This window comes from Batrachochytrium dendrobatidis (assembly GCF_000203795.2).
Source record: "Batrachochytrium dendrobatidis JAM81 unplaced genomic scaffold BATDEscaffold_12, whole genome shotgun sequence".
NCBI classification, from domain to species: domain Eukaryota; kingdom Fungi; phylum Chytridiomycota; class Chytridiomycetes; order Rhizophydiales; genus Batrachochytrium; species Batrachochytrium dendrobatidis.
In genome coordinates this window covers 596,512-617,050 of record NW_006281110.1, presented here as the reverse complement: position 1 = coordinate 617,050, position 20,539 = coordinate 596,512, and the positions used below count along the sequence as shown (strand labels likewise).

At 39.1% G+C, this 20,539-nt stretch overlaps 7 protein-coding genes across 7 annotated transcripts; 6 read left to right on the top strand and 1 right to left on the bottom strand.

The window, feature by feature from the left end:
• Window positions 1-341: 341 nt before the first annotated feature.
• On the top strand, window positions 342-1,190 carry BATDEDRAFT_91188 (uncharacterized protein; the record flags this gene model as incomplete). Its single annotated transcript, XM_006681496.1, has 1 exon — window positions 342-1,190. One exon carries the CDS (start codon window positions 342-344, stop codon window positions 1,188-1,190), a length of 849 nt encoding a protein of 282 aa, XP_006681559.1.
• A 2,661-nt stretch (window positions 1,191-3,851) lies between these two features.
• On the top strand, window positions 3,852-6,602 carry BATDEDRAFT_27246 (uncharacterized protein; the record flags this gene model as incomplete). The annotated part of the gene is made up of 2 exons (XM_006681355.1): window positions 3,852-3,918; window positions 4,015-6,602. 2 exons carry the CDS (start codon window positions 3,852-3,854, stop codon window positions 6,600-6,602), a joined length of 2,655 nt encoding a protein of 884 aa, XP_006681418.1.
• A 2,955-nt stretch (window positions 6,603-9,557) lies between these two features.
• BATDEDRAFT_27245 (uncharacterized protein) lies at window positions 9,558-10,790 on the top strand (the record flags this gene model as incomplete). The annotated part of the gene is made up of 2 exons (XM_006681354.1): window positions 9,558-9,661; window positions 10,010-10,790. 2 exons carry the CDS (start codon window positions 9,558-9,560, stop codon window positions 10,788-10,790), a joined length of 885 nt encoding a protein of 294 aa, XP_006681417.1.
• A 1,260-nt stretch (window positions 10,791-12,050) lies between these two features.
• Window positions 12,051-12,941, top strand: BATDEDRAFT_91191 (uncharacterized protein; the record flags this gene model as incomplete). Its single annotated transcript, XM_006681495.1, has 1 exon — window positions 12,051-12,941. The coding sequence occupies one exon, from the start codon at window positions 12,051-12,053 to the stop codon at window positions 12,939-12,941; it is 891 nt and encodes a 296-aa protein (XP_006681558.1).
• A 1,214-nt stretch (window positions 12,942-14,155) lies between these two features.
• On the top strand, window positions 14,156-15,851 carry BATDEDRAFT_91156 (uncharacterized protein; the record flags this gene model as incomplete). The annotated part of the gene is made up of 1 exon (XM_006681494.1): window positions 14,156-15,851. One exon carries the CDS (start codon window positions 14,156-14,158, stop codon window positions 14,951-14,953), a length of 798 nt encoding a protein of 265 aa, XP_006681557.1. The 3' UTR covers window positions 14,954-15,851.
• A 482-nt stretch (window positions 15,852-16,333) lies between these two features.
• On the top strand, window positions 16,334-17,741 carry BATDEDRAFT_91155 (uncharacterized protein; the record flags this gene model as incomplete). Its single annotated transcript, XM_006681493.1, has 1 exon — window positions 16,334-17,741. The coding sequence occupies one exon, from the start codon at window positions 16,334-16,336 to the stop codon at window positions 17,177-17,179; it is 846 nt and encodes a 281-aa protein (XP_006681556.1). The 3' UTR covers window positions 17,180-17,741.
• Window positions 17,742-18,596: 855 nt separating this feature from the next.
• On the bottom strand, window positions 18,597-19,743 carry BATDEDRAFT_37356 (uncharacterized protein). Its single transcript, XM_006681414.1, has one exon. The coding sequence runs from the start codon at window positions 19,143-19,145 to the stop codon at window positions 18,603-18,605; it is 543 nt and encodes a 180-aa protein (XP_006681477.1). The 5' UTR covers window positions 19,146-19,743; the 3' UTR covers window positions 18,597-18,602.
• Between the last annotated feature and the right edge of the window lie 796 nt (window positions 19,744-20,539).

The following is a 20,539-nucleotide window of genomic DNA, read 5'->3' as shown; positions in this document are numbered from 1 at the left end:
TTTGGAGGTTTGCATGGACTGTGCTTATTTTTAGGTTGTAACTCACTGACCCTTTTTAGGGTAAATAAGGGCAAGAAGCTACACAATCAATCAGCCACATTTGAATACATAACTAAGCAGCGGTTTAACAAAAATCGCGGATCGTCATATAAAGGGAGGTCCTTCAAAGTTTGACACTGATAGCAAATCGGCACCAACCCTGTCAGTAACACTAATCCCTTAGGAAGGCTACCCAAGAAATATGCTTTCAACACTATACATCCAATAGCCGATATAAATACAATACAAACCCAACCTGTTGAACGACAATCGTCCACAACTTTTTTAATCAAACCAGTAAAATGAAACTATCAGTTGCTGTACTATCATCAATCCTGCTTACTTGCTCAGTTACTATCGCCAAACCGGTTCATCCCAGTACGACTGCAAGTACAGACCATGTCTCTTCGACAGTTGTTCCCAGTTCAACTACAAGTACCGAGTCTAACCCATCTGAAACTCCCAATACAAGCAGCGCAGGCCTTGGTCGTCATGCTCCATTTTCAAAGGATATGAAGGAATTGCTCAAAAACTACTCAAACAGAAATCATGAATGTACTAAACAAGAAGAAGATTGCGAATTGATAGATCTTGAAATTGAGGATCAAGAGAAGCTAGTAAAGGCTTTGGAGAAAGACATTCAAGCTTTGGAAAATGGACCTGAGGAAATTCGTCTTAGGAACTCAAAATACAGCAATGATCTTAATGCAAAGAGACATAAGCGTCGACTTTACAAAGAAAAATCCAAACTTGAAGATCTTAAAAAAAAGGCTAAAAAGTGTCAATCCAAACTGAAATCTTGCAAGAATAAACTGAAGCATTGCAAAGAAAAGGTCGTTCAGTTTGTTTTTAAAGGACCTTTCGATCCTGAACACCTCGAGGACTATTTTAGCCGTACCGTATCAAAATCTCTCGTTAAAAAATACCTTTTAAAAATAAGTAAAAAAACATGCAAGAAGGGCTTTGGTCAAACAGGCAGTATGCGACTTGCTCAAAATCCTAGCTCTGATTATGATTCTGATTCTGATACTGAACAAGATCCTGATGCTGAACAACAAGGTCCCGATGCTGAACAACAAGGTCCCGATGCTGAACAACAAGGTCCCGATGCTGAGCAAGATCCTGATGCTGATGCTGAACAAGAAAACTAAGGTTTGCAACCATCACCAGCAATACCATCTGTATCTCGTTCCATCAGACATACAGTTTCTTCCAGATTTGGTAGTGGAATTAGATCACTTAGGCAAATCAGACGTATTAATTCATACAACTGATTTGAATGCTAGTGTGGTCTGGTCCCAACCCATTCGATTGTCATTCTATAACTGCATTTCTGATTTAGCTTACAATAAAACTGAATTTACATGCATTGTATCTGATTATTCTACAGTCTTGGTCAGCATGATATTGTGTTTTGACACTTGTATATTTCCAATACAATACAGCACATTGTATATTGCATATTTGTACACATTTATGTCAATAAACTACCCATTCAGATCTGGATCAATATAAAACTTGTGACAGCCATGACCCAACTCGGTACAAAACAGGTCAACTCCAACACATTCCACTATGATTATGGTCACATCACACCATGTCAATGTATGTCGATCGGTATCACATTGCAACAGACTATCATCCAATGACTGCAATGCAGTACCGTGCATGTATTGTGACTGATACGCTGTGCACCATCAGCCAGTGTGCAACTGTCACTTGATATATCGAGTCTGATATGCAACAACATGCTGTGTTTACCATGATCAGGTTTTTGATCAATCTTGGACTCACAATACATGATTTGACATGTTGGATCGTGTGGATGTGTCATGGACTGCAATTTAGTTGCAGACACACATATGTTTGACATTGACCGATGCATACTGTGCAACGACTGATCAGTGCAGGTGTAATTGCACACTTGGTGGTATTGTGCATTATAGTTGTTTGACAATGGATGAATGCTGGATTAGTCGGTTATATGCAACCCATTTGAATCGACCTATTTGAACAAACACTCGATGTAACTGACAACAATGTGTATACATGGCTGTTGGATTAGTTGAGTTTGTGCTGGTAGCGTACCATTGGTAACAAACACAACCCTGACACCATCACTGGGACTGCCATACAACAGTTGACCAACACACTTGTAACACCACCAGAATATGCTTGTACGATTACAGCCTGTTCACATGAGATCATTTCATGTCTCAATACCCGAGTTTATTTTAAATAAATCCATTCAAAAAACAACTGTAAATCAACAAATAAACCAACAATTCAATCCAGCCAACACTGTTTTATACACTAGTATAATCTGTTAATCTTGGTTGGTATTATTATTGATTATATTGTGGTTCGTCTCGTCCAAGCACAAAGGCTCGGTTATACTGTCAAATATTACATTTGTCAATGCTCATTATCTTGTATTGGATCCCATTTGTCGTCAGTATACTGGATTGAACTAATCACTTGGTAGATCAACATGTGCAATATATCAATAACCAACGTGTACAACAACAGAGTATAAAAGTTGTTTCAGTCAATAGTAATCCAGTGTTATACAGCATACATGATTATTCATGAATGTTGATATGGTTCAAGAGTATGGTGTCCACGACATTGGTAATGCAATCAAAAATACGATAGTTATTCAGGTTTAGGAGTAGCTGATCAAGCCATGCATAGTGTAGATCTTGATGCTGCATAATCATTTAAAATGGGGTCTTTTAAACTGTATTCGACACTTGGATTCATGCTGGTGTCCAGTTATGATCTGAGCATTGGCTGCCTTATACTTGCCAATTTGAAACAACCGGGAATCAGAATCAAACTGTTCAACATATTACGCAAAGGAAACCTAATACATGCCAGACAGTTTGTGGATCCATTTTGCTTTCGAGTCAATACATGTTATACAATGGCTGTTTTAAACACCATTATTGCCATCCAAACACATTGCTCACAAACAGCAAATCAATTGCATGATAACCCTGACCAAACAGAACTCATAAGGTTGGCACTCGCAACCCGAAATGACATATCTGGCCAAGTAACCAGTTCAAAAAATACAGATCAAGCGGCAGAATTGAGCAAGATACTTGACAACCATTTACTAAAAAGCAAATTATGATGATTGGATAGTGTATGGATAAATACAGCACATTTTGTTACGTTCAATTATCCGACATAGCTGACATACGACATACACAGCCATAGTGGTATACAAGCAATCCATTAGCATGCAAGCCGGACAATTGTAATAATTGGCATGTTCATTAAATGGGTTTATGCAATCACCACGTGTTAGACCCTAAATTAAATGAGCATAAATTATTGGCAATGCTGCAGCTGACAAGTGATTATCTATTGACAAGCCAATATGTTCTGTATATTTGATATACGGACTGGCACAATTGACAAATGTCAATACACCATTAATCATCATATTGATTGAACTGGATTCACAGCAGTTTGAGTTGGATGTTGTGTTGGATAGTAAAATACAATTGATATGGCATGTGTGATAATATGGATAGATTGGTTAATCTACAAATTCGTTGCTTTATTTGTTCTGAATATATACCTCGATTTCGTTATCTTGCTCAATATCAAGCATCTTAGTAAGAGCAAAGCATATAGATGCAAAAATACCAAGCATTAGTATTGCCAGTCAAGACCATCAAGGTATAAAAATGAGTCGTCAGCCACTATCAAACATCATCAGACTGCTACAAATCAACAGCTCAATCCGTATAGTATTGATACGCTTGCGAAATACATTTCAATAGTATACTACAGTCACGATGAAGTTTTCACTACTAGCCATTGCTTCTGTTGCGTTCGTTGTCAATGCTCAAGGAAATAAATCTGGTATGCAAATCTGTTGATCAGTCTATTTTATGTTGGGTTTATCAATGTTTGGATTGTGCAATCGTTCAAAACTGTACTAATTGGCATACATTATAGAATCCATGCCTACATGGGCCTTTATCAAAGAACACCGTGATGCTGGCAGATTTGTTTTTATGCCATACACTGACGAACAACGAAACGTCGTGCTGACCAATGTTGAAAATGGTTTCAAATTGTGGTCCAACTATGAATCTAAAATCAAACACTATGGTGAGCGTGCCGATCCCTTCCCGATCATCAAGAAACTGCGTGCAAAACTGGATGCATCCAATCTTACCGATACTGAGATGCAGACTGAACTCTTGAGTGCGTTTATTCTTGCGCGCGACCATCATACCCATTTTGAGCCATCTGGACCATATTCTTGTTTCCGTGCCACAACTGGCCTTTCTTTCAGATTTATCGAGGGCGATGCAGATATGGTCAAGAAACCAACCGTTGTTTTTGAAAGATTCACAAAGAATCAAGATTTGCGTGCTTTTTTTGGAAAGGACTATGACCAAATCAAAGCTGGCGACGAATTACTTCTTGTTGATGGTATGCCGTTTGCTGACTATCGGAACTTGAACCAGGACAAAACAGGTGGTGCCAATGATTATGGTGGCCAGCATGGTGCTCTTGACTACATGACGTCTCGTTTTGGTGCCTTTACTCCTTTGCCAGAAACTGATACGATCAAATATCGGTTCAAATCAAAAGATACTGGAAAAGTGTACGACATTGAAGCTCCGTGGGTTGTTGGTTTTGAGTCATCATGCTGGAATATTACTAGTCAATTGTATGCCAAAATTTCTGGAAAAACTCTACCTGGAACACCTCAGCCTACCAACTCTAGCAGTATAATTGACGCTGATGCACCTGATACTGGAGCCAAACGTCAGTTGAAGACTTGGAAAGAAATCAGAACTCCATCAATGATATCCCAGTACCATCATAAAAAGCAAAAGATTGATCAGATTTTACTTGGACAGCCATCACAAAACCATACTTTTGAGTACCAAAACGCCGGCGTGTCGACTATCAGTTGGGGAATCTGGAAACCCGAATCCAAGAATCTTGGTATTATTAAATTGGAGGATTTTTCGCCAAGAAATCTTAAAACTGGTGCGAGAGCGAATGCGGAAGCTGTTCGTGAAATCCACAGACTTCTCAGTACTGTACTCAAAGACACCAATGCTATTCTATTTGATATCCGTGGAAACCCAGGTGGTGGTGGTCAGTTTTCTAGTGCCATTCCACAACTTTTCAAACCTGATTTTCAGCCAGTGCTGGTGAGATATCTGATGAGCTCTGTCGCATACAACACTCTGGTTAATGGCTCACAATCGTTTGACACTTCTGGTCCAGCATGGTACAATACTCCACCTGGTAGCAAGTATTCTGTGGATCATGTCAAAAACTCATTTAATCAAGCAAACATGTATGGTCAAGCCTATCTCAAACCTGTTGGTGCATTTACTAATGCCATGTGCTACTCTGCATGCGAAGTGTTTTCAGCAGCACTTCAGTCGTCCGAAACTGGTCATATTTTTGGCGAAGATGGAACAACTGGAGGTGGTGGTGCCGACATGTTTGGGCTTGACCCAGCTTTACTTGCGTTTAATCCCGTTGATTTTAAGCCAATGCCGTATTACAAAGAGCTGACTGACAATACAGCTAGAAAAAGCTATGCCAATGTTCTTACAGTCGGAGTTCGACAAAATATACGTAATGGAAAACAGCAAGGCCAATTGATCGAAGATATTGGTGTCGTATCCGACTATATTGTACGTCCCCGTTTGACGGATCTATTGTCTGGATCCACTGAAAATTCTCAATTTGACCGTATTGCCGATCAGCTCAAAACACTGGGTGCCAAAACTGGACTGAACAATCTTTACTTTGTTTCTGAACTTATCAACTATAACACCACTAGCAGTGACGTGACCATTGATGTAGAAGTTCAAGGAATCAATCAACTGTCAGTTGTTGATGACACTGGCAAATCACTTTCAGTTGCCGATTTTAAAAGCAACATAAAAAGTCAACACTCGTTCAAACTGGCATCTGTAATCAACGATCTTGGTAATACTCGGGTCAGTATCATTGGCCAAAACAACGGCAAACAGGTTCTCAAAACACATAAGCATATCAGTCGCATTCCACAACAACAAGATCGTGTTAAACTTGAACATGGTGTCAAATGGGAGTTTAATGGTACCAGTAAATCGGTTGGAATATACAACTCGCCATTTACCAAAAAGTCACAGGGATGGAACTCGGTCAATGGTAAATGGGTTATTGGCGACGGAGTACAATACAGTCCCGAAATGCTCACTGAAATCCGATCATACTATACTGCACCAGTTGGATCCAACATCACTATTGAAATTGATGTCACGCTTGAATCACAACTTTATAGCGACTTTTTAGGACTGTATGTCACAGATGCGGATGACAATGTGGAATCGCTTTTGAATACGGTTGATCCGGATAGTGGTAGGATACTTACAGACGGTATTTCTGGATCCGAAGCACTTGTGAAAAAGTTTCCAGTGACAACCAAGACGGAACAGTTTTTCGTCGGTTTTGTGTTCGAGTCAGATCTTTCTGTGCAGATGAAAGGAGCAACAATCAATTCTTGGAGTGTTACCATGAATTGAAATGGGTTGTAAATGTTGCTGAATGCATCATTGATTGCACCACCAGACTATGTTTGAATAAATATAGTACTTGCATATAACTATCCTATACACTATTGTTTAAGTTTATTTCAATCAACACATGTAAACTTTTTATTTGGTCGAGTGAAATATGCAAATTTCAAACCATTTTTTAAATTGAACTGGTTTTGTCATGGATGGAATATTGCAAGTGTTTTTAAACTTGTCAGGTTTTTGTATTTTTTGGTGTTTTAGACATTTGAATGAAAGTTGATATTGGATATTTACCATACCAATCAGAGTTGTCATGGTTGTTTAATGAAACTCGGTACAGATCTGGATAAAACCGCATTTAAACCTGCATTTTCAATGGTCTGATGCGACATGAAATCATTCGAGTTGATAATGGTCATTGCACTATTGTCTTGTTCTTGTTCTTGGACTCTTTCACTGGTTTTTTAGCTTTCATAGCCGATCTCGAGTTGATTACTTGATTCGCATTTAGTTGATGATTTCAACTGGTATTTAAAACTATGGTTTGATTGACACCATCAAAGCAGTTGAGCCAAACATGTGGACTGCAATGGATGAGTTTGGTGATTGTATAATGTATGGCTATACCAAATAATGAATATATTATGCAAGACTTTCTAGCACAATATTGTATATTCATCAATCTGATAGAAACAACTTACTAGTCCAAATCAAATATTGGATGCATCAACAGCATACTACTATGTGTAATGCTTGCAAACCACCAACTCACAATCAACTTTTGGACACGAATATGTTTGACAGTCATTCTAGGAATGGTCATGTACGCACTGGATCTGATTGGTGGTTGGTGGTAACTTGACTTGCATACACAGTCAACAATCAACAACGGTGTGCTACGCATATTGAATGCAGCAAATCCATGACTGTCAATACTTGTTGTTGAAATGGGTTCAGATCACCATCAGCTCGCTCACTTGTTGCACCGATGTGATTGCATGATCAACCTGACACCAACCAAATCACACTCGAATATATATGTTCCAGTCATGTGCATGGTGTATCGATTGTCAACTCACAATGTCAACTCCAACACATTACACCATGATTATGGTCACATCACACCATGCTGATGTATGTCGATCGGTATCACATTGCAAACGGCTGTCATCCAATGACTGCAATGCAGTACCGTGCATGTATTGTGACTGATACGCTGTGCACCATCAGCCAGTGTGCAACTGTCACTTGATATATCGAGTCTGATATGCAACAACATGCTGTGTTTACCATGATCAGGTTTTGAATCAATCTCGGACTCAATACATGATTTGTCATGTTGGATCGTGTGGATGTGTCATGGACTGCAATTTAGTTACAGACACACATATGTTTGACATTGACCGATGCATACTGTACAACGACTGATCAGTGCGAGTGTAATTGCACACTTGGTGGTATTGTGCATTATGGTTGTTTGACAATGGATGGATGCTGGATTAGTCGGTTATATGCAACCCATCTGAATCGACCTACTTAGACCATCACTCGATGTAACTGACAACAATTTGTATACATGGCTGTTTGATTAGTTGAGTTGGACTGATCACACATTGACATGCATGTTCATACCTGTGCATGTCCGTACATACTTGTACATACCAAATTACACTGTAAATACTCGATCCAATGTATAGTTGATGTCCACATTTGTCTTGGATCGCGTCGATTTAAACTGTCATGTATTACAACTTGGATATACAATGCCAACAATATGATCATCACACAACCAACAATCAACAACGACAACCATCACATATTGACACTGTGTCCATTGTGTCCATTGTGTCCAATATGCACACATTGGTGTATATAGTGATCGTATAGAGTCGACTGATGCAATACAATCATGTCAAGCATACTATTGCATTATTGATCATCGTGTTTGCATGATAATGATGTGTATGGTTTACTGAACCACTACATACACGGTATGGTACACTTTCAGCAGTACATCATATTACACTGTTGATATCGTGCATTCAATGTCAATGCAATGTATCAACACACTCAATATGGTTGGTATCGATTGTTGCAGTCGTCGAGTGCCATCATTGGTCATGCATTACCAGTTGTGTGTGATTGACATTGACCATCATGTCATGTATTCAAATGCAACATATCAACATACACCATGACATGTGTGACATGTGTGATTGACTATAACTGGTGTGGATTACAATCGATTGTGCATGGTAGTTTGATATCGATCGCAGTTGTTGATCGATACTCGGACTACCCGAGTTTGTATTTCTGGTTGTATTCATGACTGGATGTTTGATTGGATACTTGACATGACTGGTCATATATGGTTTGCACAACAGTCTGGATTGTACAATGATCACTGTCCAGATATACATGTCAAGTGCGTGTATAATCAGGTTGACGATATTGACCAGTTGACACATGCTGATCAATGCAACTGGTGTGTATTGTGTGCATATACATGTATGGCTTGATCACTCGGATGTACATGCTCGACATATACTGACACGACAATCAGATTGACAACCACCATCACAATCAGGTTGTATGTGGACAGTGTTGTAATGTCGAGTGACTGGATCCAATTGCAGTATATATACGAGTCATACAACGAGTTATTGAACAAGTTGCTCAACGAGTCATACAAAGTTCGTGTTCGTGTTCGAGTGATGCAATACAATACAATGTGTACATCAATCCAGAATACGAGTCAACCATGACATATGATCATGATGTGTAGTCAATACAGCTATATAATGACAATCGATGTTGATATAGTAACACACAACATGAAATGCCAACACAACAGTTGCAAGTCACTGATCATCAATGTGACATTGTGGTTGTAACATGTCAATCAATTGTGATTGTAAACCATACAATATCACAACACATTGATGACCAACTAATAACTGGATGTCAGCTCAGTTGCATAGAGTCTTGGCTTGTACTGATTTCCTAGATTGTGGCTCACTGACCCTTTTGGGGGTAAATAAGGGTGGGAAGCTACATATTCAACTGTACGTTTGAATACACAGATGAACAATAGTTCAACCAAGCTCACGGATCGTCATACAAGGGAGATCCCTCTTGAGTTTAGCATTGATAGCAACAAACTGCTACCAACCCTGACAGTAGCACCGATCCCTTAGGACGGTCTCCAGGAAATATGCTTTTTAATATTATCCACTCAGCTGGATATAAATACAATCTAAACTCGGCCTGCTGAACGAAACTATTCACAACTTGCCTAACCAAACCAGTAAAATGAAACTATCAACCGCTGTACTATCATCAATCCTGCTTATTTGTTCAGTCACTACAGCCAAACCAATCCATCCCAGTACGACCACATATGATGAATCTAGCTTCTCGACAGTCATTCCCAGTGTAACTACAAGTACCGAGTTTAACCCCTCTGAAACTCCCAATACAAGCGGCGCAGGCTTGAGTAGTCTTGATTTACTTTCAGATGGCATGGAGAATTTGCTTGAAAGTTACTCAAAAAAACAACATGGTTTTGATGAACATGGAGAAAAATGCAAATTGATAAAGCTTCAACTTGAGGATCAACGGCAGTTGATAAAGGATCTCAAGAAAAGAATCGACGATTTGAAAAGTGCACTTTTGAAAAGCAATGGCAATCCAAATTATAATCGTCAAGTTCAAGAACTCGAGCTTGAGCTTGGAAAACAGCATTCCAAACTTGAAGATCTTGAAAAGAGTCATGAGGAATGCAATATTGATAGTGGTCGTCTTAATTTTGAACTAGAGCTTATCAAAATAAGTCTTGTGGAGTGCTTTTCCGGAAAACCTTTCAATTTTAGATCACTCAATGAGCAACTTTTGCTTATCCTCTCACACTCCCTCGTTAAGGAATATCTCTACAAATTAGAATCCATCGATAAACTATCATCAGGTTGTAAGGAGTGTTCTCGTAAAAAATTCCAGAATAAACCACAACGAAAACTTAAAAAACTTCAAAAACTTAGTGCCCAACAAAACCGTCAATCTTCATCACATAGCAATACAATTCCTAAACATTCGCAGCAGTCACAAATACCGTCCAAAGTTCGTCCCACTCAAACCTCCTTCAATTCACAGGGAACTTTTAAATTTATGAATAGGCTTAAATCATTTTTTAAATGATCTTGGCGCGAGACAATACAATTGATTTGAATTCTAATCTGATCTGGCTCAACTATTTCAACTGTCATTCTGATTTAATTTACAATAAACTTTGATTGTCATTTGACATTGGATATACATACATCATGACATGTGTGACATGTGTGATTGGCTATAACTGGTGTGGATTACAATCGATTGTGCACGATAGTTTGATATCGATTGCAGTTGTTGATCGATACTCGGACTACCCGAGTTTGTATTCCTGGCTGTATTCATGACTGGATGTTTGATTGGATACTTGACATGACTGGTCATATATGGTTTGCACAACAGTCTGGATTGTACAATGATCACTGTCCAGATATACATGTCAAGTGCGTGTATAACCAGGTTGACGATATTGGCCAGTTGACACATGCTGATCAACGCAACTGGTGTGTATTGTATGTATTGTGTGCATATACATGTATGGCTTGATCACTCGGATGTACATACTCGACATACATACCAACACGACAATCAGATCGACAACCACCATCACAATCAGGTTGTATGTGGACAGTGTTGTAATGTCGAGTGACTGGATCCAATTACAGTGTATATACGAGTCATACAACGAGTTATTGAACAAGTTGCTCAACGAGTCATACCAAGTTCGTGTTCGAGTGATGCAATACAATACAATGTGTACATCAATCCAGAATACGAGTCAACCATGACATATGATCATGATGTGTAGTCAATACAGCTATATAGTGACAATCGATATTGATATAGCAACACAACATGCAATGCCAACACAGCAATTGCAAGTCACTGATCATCAATGTGACATTGTGGTTGCAACATGAACTACATTGTATTGATTCAATTGATTGATTGAATCCATTGATGAACAACTAATAACTGGATGTCAGCTCAGTCCCACATAGGTTTACAGGTTTACATAGCATACACTGATTTTTTAGATTGTGGCTCACTGACCCTGTTTAGGGCGGAAGGGTGGGAAACTATACAATCAACCATACGATGTTTGAGTGTATAGCCAAACAGCGGTTCAACCAAAGTTACATGCCACCATATAAAGGGAGATTTCTTGAGTCGCTTTGACATTGATAGCAAATCAACACCAACCCTGCCAGTAACACCAATCCCTTAAGACGGTCATCCAGGAAATATGCTTTTTAATATTATCCACTCAATAACCGACATAAATACCATCTAAATCCGACCTGTTGAATAACGATCGTCCACAACTTTTTTAATCAAACCAGTAAAATGAAACTACCAATCGCTGTACTATCATCAATCCTGCTTGTTTGCTCAGTTACTATCGCCAAACCGATCCGTCCCAGTAAGGCTAAAAGTACCCAGTCCAACCCCTCTACAACTCCTAATACAAACGGTGTAGACTTGGGTAGTCTTGTTTCACTTTCAGATAATATCAAGGAGTTGCTCAAAAAAATCGTAAAAAAGCAACATAATTATAATCAACAAAAAATAACATGCGAAGAAATAGAGATTAAATCTTATAAGCAGCAGAAAGAAGTAAAACTTCAGGAAATAAAAGTTGTCAAGTCCAAAAATGCACTTTTGAAAAGCAATGGCAATGGCGATGACGATGACAATCTCAATGCTAAACTTCAGGAGATTGAGCGTAATCTTCAGAGCGGGAGTTCCATACTTGTCAAGCTTGAAAAATCAGAAAAGGAGTGCAATAATTATTGTGATCGTCTCCTTCGTGAACTGAATCTCCTACGAGAGGAACTCCTAAAGTACTTTTTCGGAGGCCTTTGGGATTCTCGACCACTTGATGAGCTACTTTCGCATATCGACTCAAATCCTGTCGTTAGGGAATACCTTCAAGGACTATGTGTCGGTAAATCATCAGAATGCAAAAATAGCTTTGGTCAAGATTCTGGTGCTAAACAAACCCCACAACAACAGCAAGAACAAGAACCACAACAACAGCAACAACAAGAGCAAGAGCAGGAACAAGAACAACAGCAAGAACAACAAGAGCAACAACAAATCCCACGAGTATTACCAGTAATACCGCCTGGATCTCGTTCCTTTGGGCAAAGAGCTTCCTCTGGTATACGTGAGGGTTTCTCCAGACTTGGTCATAGGTTTAGATCGTTTGTCAATCGAATCAGGCGTATCAATTAATCCAATTGATTTGAATTCTAATCTGATCTGGCTCAACTGTTTCAACTGTCATTCTGATTTAATTTACAATAAACTTTGATTATCATTTGACATTAGATATACATACACCATGACATGTGTGACATGTGTGATTGACCATAACTGGTGTGGATTACAATCGATTGTGCACGATAGTTTGATATCGATCGCAGTTGTTGATCGATACTCGAACTACCCGAATTTGTATTCCTGGTTGTATTCATGACTGGATGTTTGATTGGATACTTGACATGACTGGTCATATATGGTTTGCACAACAGTCTGGATTGTACAATGATCACTGTCCAGATATACATGTCAAGTGCGTGTATAATCAGGTTGACGATATTGACCAGTTGACACATGCTGATCAATGCAACTGGTGTGTATTGTATGTATATACATGTATGGCTTGATCACTCGGATGTACATACTCGACATACATACTGACACGACAATCAGATCGACAACCACCATCACAATCAGGTTGTATGTGGATCATGTTGTAATGTCGAGTGACTGGATCCAATTGCAGTGTATATACGAGTCATACAACGAGTTATTGAACAAGTTGCTCAACGAGTCATACAAAGTTCGTGTTCGAGTGATGCAATACAATACAATGTGTACATCAATCCAGAATACGAGTCAACCATGACATATGATCATGATGTGTGATTGATACAGCTATATAGTGACAATCGATGTTGATATAGTATCACACAACATGCAATGCCAACACAACAGTTGCAAGTCACTGATCATCAATGTGACATTGTGGTTGAATCATGTCAATCAACTGTGATTGTAAACCATACAATATCACAACACATTGATGATCAACTAATAACTGGATGTCAGCTCAGTTGCATAGAGTCTTGGCTTGTACTGGTTTCTTAGGCTGTAGCTCACTGACCCTTTTAGGGCGAGTAAGGGCGGGAAATTACACAACCAACTATACGTTTGAATACACAAGCAATAGTCTGTCCAAGACTACAGGCTACCATAAAGGGAGGAGCCCTTCAAAGTCTAACATTGATAGCAACAAACTGCTACCAACCCTGACAGTAGTACTAGTCCCTTAGGACGGCTACCCAAAAGTATGCTTTTAATACTATCCACTCAATGGGTATAAATACAATCAACCCAACCTGCTGAACGAAACTGTTCACAACTTGCCTAACCAAACCAGTAAAATGAAACTATCAACCGCTGTATTGTCATCAATCCTGCTTACTTGCTCAGTTACTACAGCTAAACCAGCCCCTCCCATTACAACTATAAGCACTGTGCCTAAAATTTCAACAGGTCATAGTGCACGAGATGCAGGATTAGCTGGCATTAACTCGCTTTCAACCCGTGATAGGTCTGTTATCAAAACCTTTGTAGCAAAAAAAGAGTACCATAAAAAGGCAAGCAAACTACACGGCTTGGTACAATCTGTGTATAATGCTCAGGCAAACCTATTAATTGGGCTGGGTGAGGACCCTAAACGCTTTCAAAGTAGATCTTGGGAAATCAGTGCCAATCCAAATCACGAGCTTAGTGAACAATATTTCATTCTCTCCAAACTTAAAGAACAGTCTAGTAAGTCTAATTACTATTATAGATTGTCATCTTCGGCAGTGAATCAGGAACGAAACAACCTTGTGAATCACTTTTTCGGGGGAGCTTCAAATAGCAAACTAGTGAATTCTCGTATGACACTCCTCGAATCAAACCCCACAATTTTGAATTGCATCCGCGAATTTGAAAAGGAATTTGCTAGTCGACCACCACAACAAAGTTCTCAATATTCTGGTGCTCGACGACAAGGCTATCAATATCCTGGTTCTCGACAACAGGGCTATCAATATCCTGGTGCTCGACAACAGGGCTATCAATATCCTGGTTCTCGACAACAGAGCTATCAATATCCTGGCACTTGGCGACAAGGTTATCAATATCCCGGTGCTTGGCGACAGAGCTATCAATATCCTGGTGCTCGACGATAAGGTTATTAATATCTTAATATTAAATATCTGACATTGGTGAAAATATCTGGAGTTTTTTCAATTTACAAAAAACTTTTCCAGATTCAACGATGGGGTCATCATATTTTAATCAAGAGGCGTATCAATCAATACAATTGATCCAATTGATTTGAATTCTAATCTGATCTGGCTCAACTGTTTCAACTATCATTTTGATTTAATTTACAATAAACTTTGATTATCATTTGACGTTAAATATACATACACCATGACATGTGTGACATGTGTGATTGACTATAACTGGTATGGACTGCAATCGATTGTACATGGTAGTTTGATATCGATTGCAGTTGTTGATCGATACTCGGACTACCCGAGTTTGTATTCCTAGTTGTATTCATGACTGGATATTTGATTGGATACTTGACATGACTGGTCATATATGGTTTGCACAACAGCCTGGATTGTACAATGATCACTGTCCAGATATACATGTCAAGTGCGTGTATAACCAGGTTGACGATATTGACCAGTTGACACATGCTGATCAATGCAACTGGTGTGTATTGTATGTATTGTGTGCATATACATGTATGGCTTGATCACTCGGATGTACATACTCGACATACATATCGACACGACAATCAGATCGACAACCACCATCACAATCAGGTTGTATGTGGACAGTGTTGTAATGTCGAGTGACTGGATCCAATTGCAGTGTATATACGAGTCATACAACGAGTTATTGAACAAGCTGCTCAACGAGTCATACAAAGTTCGTGTTCGTGTTCGAGTGATGCAATACAATACAATGTGTACATCAATCCAGAATACGAGTCAACCATGACATATGATCATGATGTGTGATTGATACAACTATATAGCGACAATCGATATTGATATAGTAACACAACATGAAATGCCAACACAACAGCTGCAAGTCATTGATCATCAATGTGACATTGTGGTTGCAACATGAACTGTATTGTATTGATTCAATTGATTGATTGAATCCATTGATGAACAACTAATAACTGAATATCAGCTCAGTTGCATATAGCTATGTATGTTTACATGGACTGTGCTTATTTCCTAGGCTGTGGCTCACTGACCCTTTTGGGGGTGAATAAGGGTGGGAAACTGCATAATCAATCAGCTATATTTGATGTATAGCCAAACAGCGGTTTAACCAAGAAACTACAGACTTCATGTAAAGGGAGGTCCTTCAAAGTTTGGCATTGATAGCAAATCAACACCAACCCTGCCAGCAACACCAATCCCTTAGGACGGTCATCCAATATTCTTTTAATATTATCCACTCAATAACCGACATAAATACAATCTAAACTCGGCCTGCTGAACGAAACTATTCACAACTTGCCTAACCAAACCAGTAAAATGAAACTACCAACTGCTGTACTGTCATCAATCCTGCTTATTTGTTCAGTTACTATCGCCAAACCGATCCGTTCCAGTAAGGCTACAAGTACCCAGTCCAACCCCTCTACAACTCCTAATACAAACAGCATAGACTTGGGTAGTCTTGATTCACTTTCAGTTGACATGAAGAATTTGCTCAGAAAAGTCGTAAAAAAACAACGTAGTTATAATAATCAAAAAGCAACATGCGAAGAAATAGAGACTGAATCTTATAGTCAGCAGAAACAAGTAAAACATCTGGAAATAAAAGCTGTCAAGTCCAAAAATGCACTTTTGAAAAACAATGGCGATCTAAGATACAATGCTAAACTTCAGAAGGCTGAGCGTAATCTTCAGAGCGAGCGTTCCATACTTGTCAAGCTTGAAAAATCAGAAAAGAAATGCAATACTCACTGTGATCTTCTGCTTCGTGAACTGAATATTCTCAGAGTGAAACTCCTAAAGTATATTTTCGGAGGCCTTTGGGATTCTCGACCACTTGATGAGCAACTTTCGCGTATCGACTCACATCCTGTCGTTAGGAAATATCTTCAAGAACTATGTGTCACTGGATCATCACCAGAATGCAAAAATAGTTATGGTCAAGATTCTGATGCTGAACAAACCCCACAACAAGAGCAAGAGCAACAACAAGAGCAACAGCAACAGCAAGAGCAACAAGAACAAGATTCACAACCATCATCAGTAATACCATCTGAATCTCGTTCCTTTGGGCAAATGATCTTTTCTGGTTTACGAAATGCTGCTTTTAAATTTAATGATGGAGCTGACTTACTCTTGAAGCAAATCAGACGTGAGAATTAATACGATTGATCCAACTGATTTGAATTCTAATCTGATCTGGCTCAACTGTTTCAACTGTCATTCTGATTTAATTTACAATAAAATATAATCGTAATTTGACATTGGATATACATACACCATGACATGTGTGACATGAGTAGTATAGATAAGGCACCGAATGATACCACTTATCTTGGCTGATGTTCCCTGCTAAAAGTTGCCCAAAGTATCTAAAAGTTGATCTAGCCTGTGGCAGGTGACTTATTCGGAAGCCAATAAGTAACCTCTGTTCGTGTGGAATCATTGTTCAATTGTGTTATTTTCATGTCGTAATTGCTCCCATTCCTTTTGAATGTTATCACCTGGTCACTTCTTATAACAACAAATGACTTTTTCATCGAATCCATCTCTATTTGGAAACCTTTGCTTGACTTGCGACAGTATTCTGTCATAGATGATGAACCTTTATTTAATTCGGAATCGATTATCCATGGTACTTGACAGTCTTTAAAATGTTGTTTGATCGATGCTTTTGAAATCATGCCATCGCAAAATTGACACTTTGTTTAAATCGGCACTCTTTTTCATGCTCATTGTCCCAAGGAAATAGTAGTAATGTACATCCTTCATTCATACACGCTCTCATTTGATTTTTGATGGTTTTCTCGAGAAGCTTGTTATGAAACATTCTGCTTGGCTGACATTGCGCACAATAGCCTTTTCTACGGCACTTTTTAAAGTAAGTCAAACAGACAAAATGTAATGCGTTATGGCATTGAATTAATGGTGTGGTAATAGTTGAATAGCATATTGGACACGTGTTTTCACTGTTCATTCGAAAAGTAACATCAATTTCAGTCATAAATGGTTATACATTAATTATTGAAAATAATTAATTGTAATTGATATTTTAATTTGATGAAAAAAGGAAACGCTATAGAATACTATTTGTTAATCAGATTCCCTAAAGAAAGCGAAGATCCACATTCAAAACAGCATTAGAAACAATCAACGTGTTTTATTATTAACAAGTAGATACAACGATACATTGGTGTCGTAGTGTAGCATTTCAATAAAAATGATTTAGACTTTTCAGTGTCTGTTTTCTTGGCAGCTTCTGGTGTTCTCATTGAACTGGTCCATTTCCTTCATGATCGCACAAATTTGATGTCAATTTGGTTGATTGTTGTTTCCAAGGCATCTTTTGGACACCTGCGTTGCTCCTTGACCCAGTCGGCAAACCGATCATATTCACTCATGCGCAAGTTGTTGGAAGTGTTTTAAACAGGCAGTTGCGCTTTTTATAGTCGAGACGCCATTGGAAGGTTCTGGAATGTTGTGGAACCTTCTAGCGAATCACAGAAACCTCCCCACTAAGCACTGACTATTCAAATAGAATTATACATGTGCGAGACTGTTTTACACCTGCAAAGTCGAAGTGGTTTTATTGAAGAATAAATGTTCCATTCGTCCAATCGGGAATGGGAAACACTCTGTTCTTGGCAAGAAAATCCATTCCCAACACATTCACATCAGCAAAATGACTGCCCTTGGGGGAAAGGTGGGCTTCAATAGCTTCTTCACTGTGGATTTTGACATAGAGTGATTGAGGCAGGTGAGAGTCCTTCCCAATCAATACTTCCATAGCTTCGTGGCAAAGGTATGTGACTGGAGAGCCTGTATCAATCAAAAAAATGATGTTGACAGAAGGAACATCCTTTGTTGTTCGGCGGCGACAGACCAATGGGACCATGAGTCGGTAGTTCTGACCCTTGATGTTTCCCATGGCTGGAAATGTTCCTGGAAAGACTGCTGGTCCCAAGTAGTCGACTTCCATAGTCTCGGCAATGACTCGTAGTTCTTTGGCAGTAATGTCGGTCAACAGCAAGTCTTGGAGGTCAGGCTTGATGTACCCAGGAGCGTCCATGAGTGAGTGTCCACTGCTGTCGCTGGTGGTTGGTGAAGGGTCATCGCTTGGTCTGTCCATTTGTCTGATTTGGAAAATTTTGACAACTTCGCCATGAACACTTGAAATTAATTTCAATGCTGCCAATGAAACTATAACTCAGTCAAGGGAAAGGCTCTCTAATTCCTTACAGTTCCCATTTGAAAGAATTGTTATATCTCATGAAGGAACTATACTGAAAGACGAGTCAGACGGCCTTCAAAACATTCAAACGGTTAGCGTCACCTTCTTGGGTGAACATAACAACCCTTGACTACTTCAGGATGTTTTAAGGACATTTGGCGCCGGGCTTTTCTGTTGGTCTTACTTGGACATTCCTGATGTCAATTGGCTTTACTACAACTGGAATTGCTGCTGGTAGCATTGCTGCCCAGTGAATGTCATCTATTGCGTTGGCCAATGGAGTCGGTGTTGTTTCAGGCAGTCTATATGCCATGCTTCAATCAGCCATGATGGGCAGCTTTCTCCTATCTCCCATTGGTATGTCAGCCCTGTTCATTGGAATTGTAGCTGGACTTTTTACAATCAGATGATGATTCGTGGTGATTATTACTTCAAATTAACCTTGGAAGTTAGTTACTAGTTCTGATAATAAAAATTCATTTGGGTTGGAATAAATAAGAGACAAATATTGGTTTGAATATAGCACTGACTACAACCCATCATATTTGGCATTAATCGCCCATAGCATTTTGTCAAAAGTCACCTGCCACAGGCGAGATCAACTTTAAACACTTTGTACACCTTTTAGCAGAGAGCATCTGCCAAGAAAAACGGTATCATTCGGTGCCCTATCTATACTACTGACATGTGTGATTGACTATAACTGATGTGGATTACAATCGATTGTGCACGATAGTTTGATATCGATTGCAGTTGTTGATCGATACTCGGACTACCCGAGTTTGTATTCCTGGCTGTATTCATGACTGGATGTTTGATTGGATACTTGACATGACTGGTCATATATGGTTTGCACAACAGTCTGGATTGTACAATGATCACTGTCCAGATGTACATGTCAAGTGCGTGTATAACCAGGTTGACAATATTGACCAGTTGACACATGCTGATCAACGCAACTGGTGTGTATTGTATGTATTGTGTGCATATACATGTATGGCTTGATCACTCGGATGTACATACTCGACATATATACCGACACGACAATCAGATCGACAACCACCATCACAATCAGGTTGTATGTGGATCATGTTGTAATGTCGAGTGACTGGATCCAATTGCAGTGTATATACGAGTCATACAACGAGTTATTGAACAAGTTGCTCAACGAGTCATACAAAGTTCGTGTTCGTGTTCGAGTGATGCAATACAATACAATGTGTACATCAATCCAGAATACAAGTCAACCATGACATATGATCATGATGTGTGATTGATACAGCTATATAGTG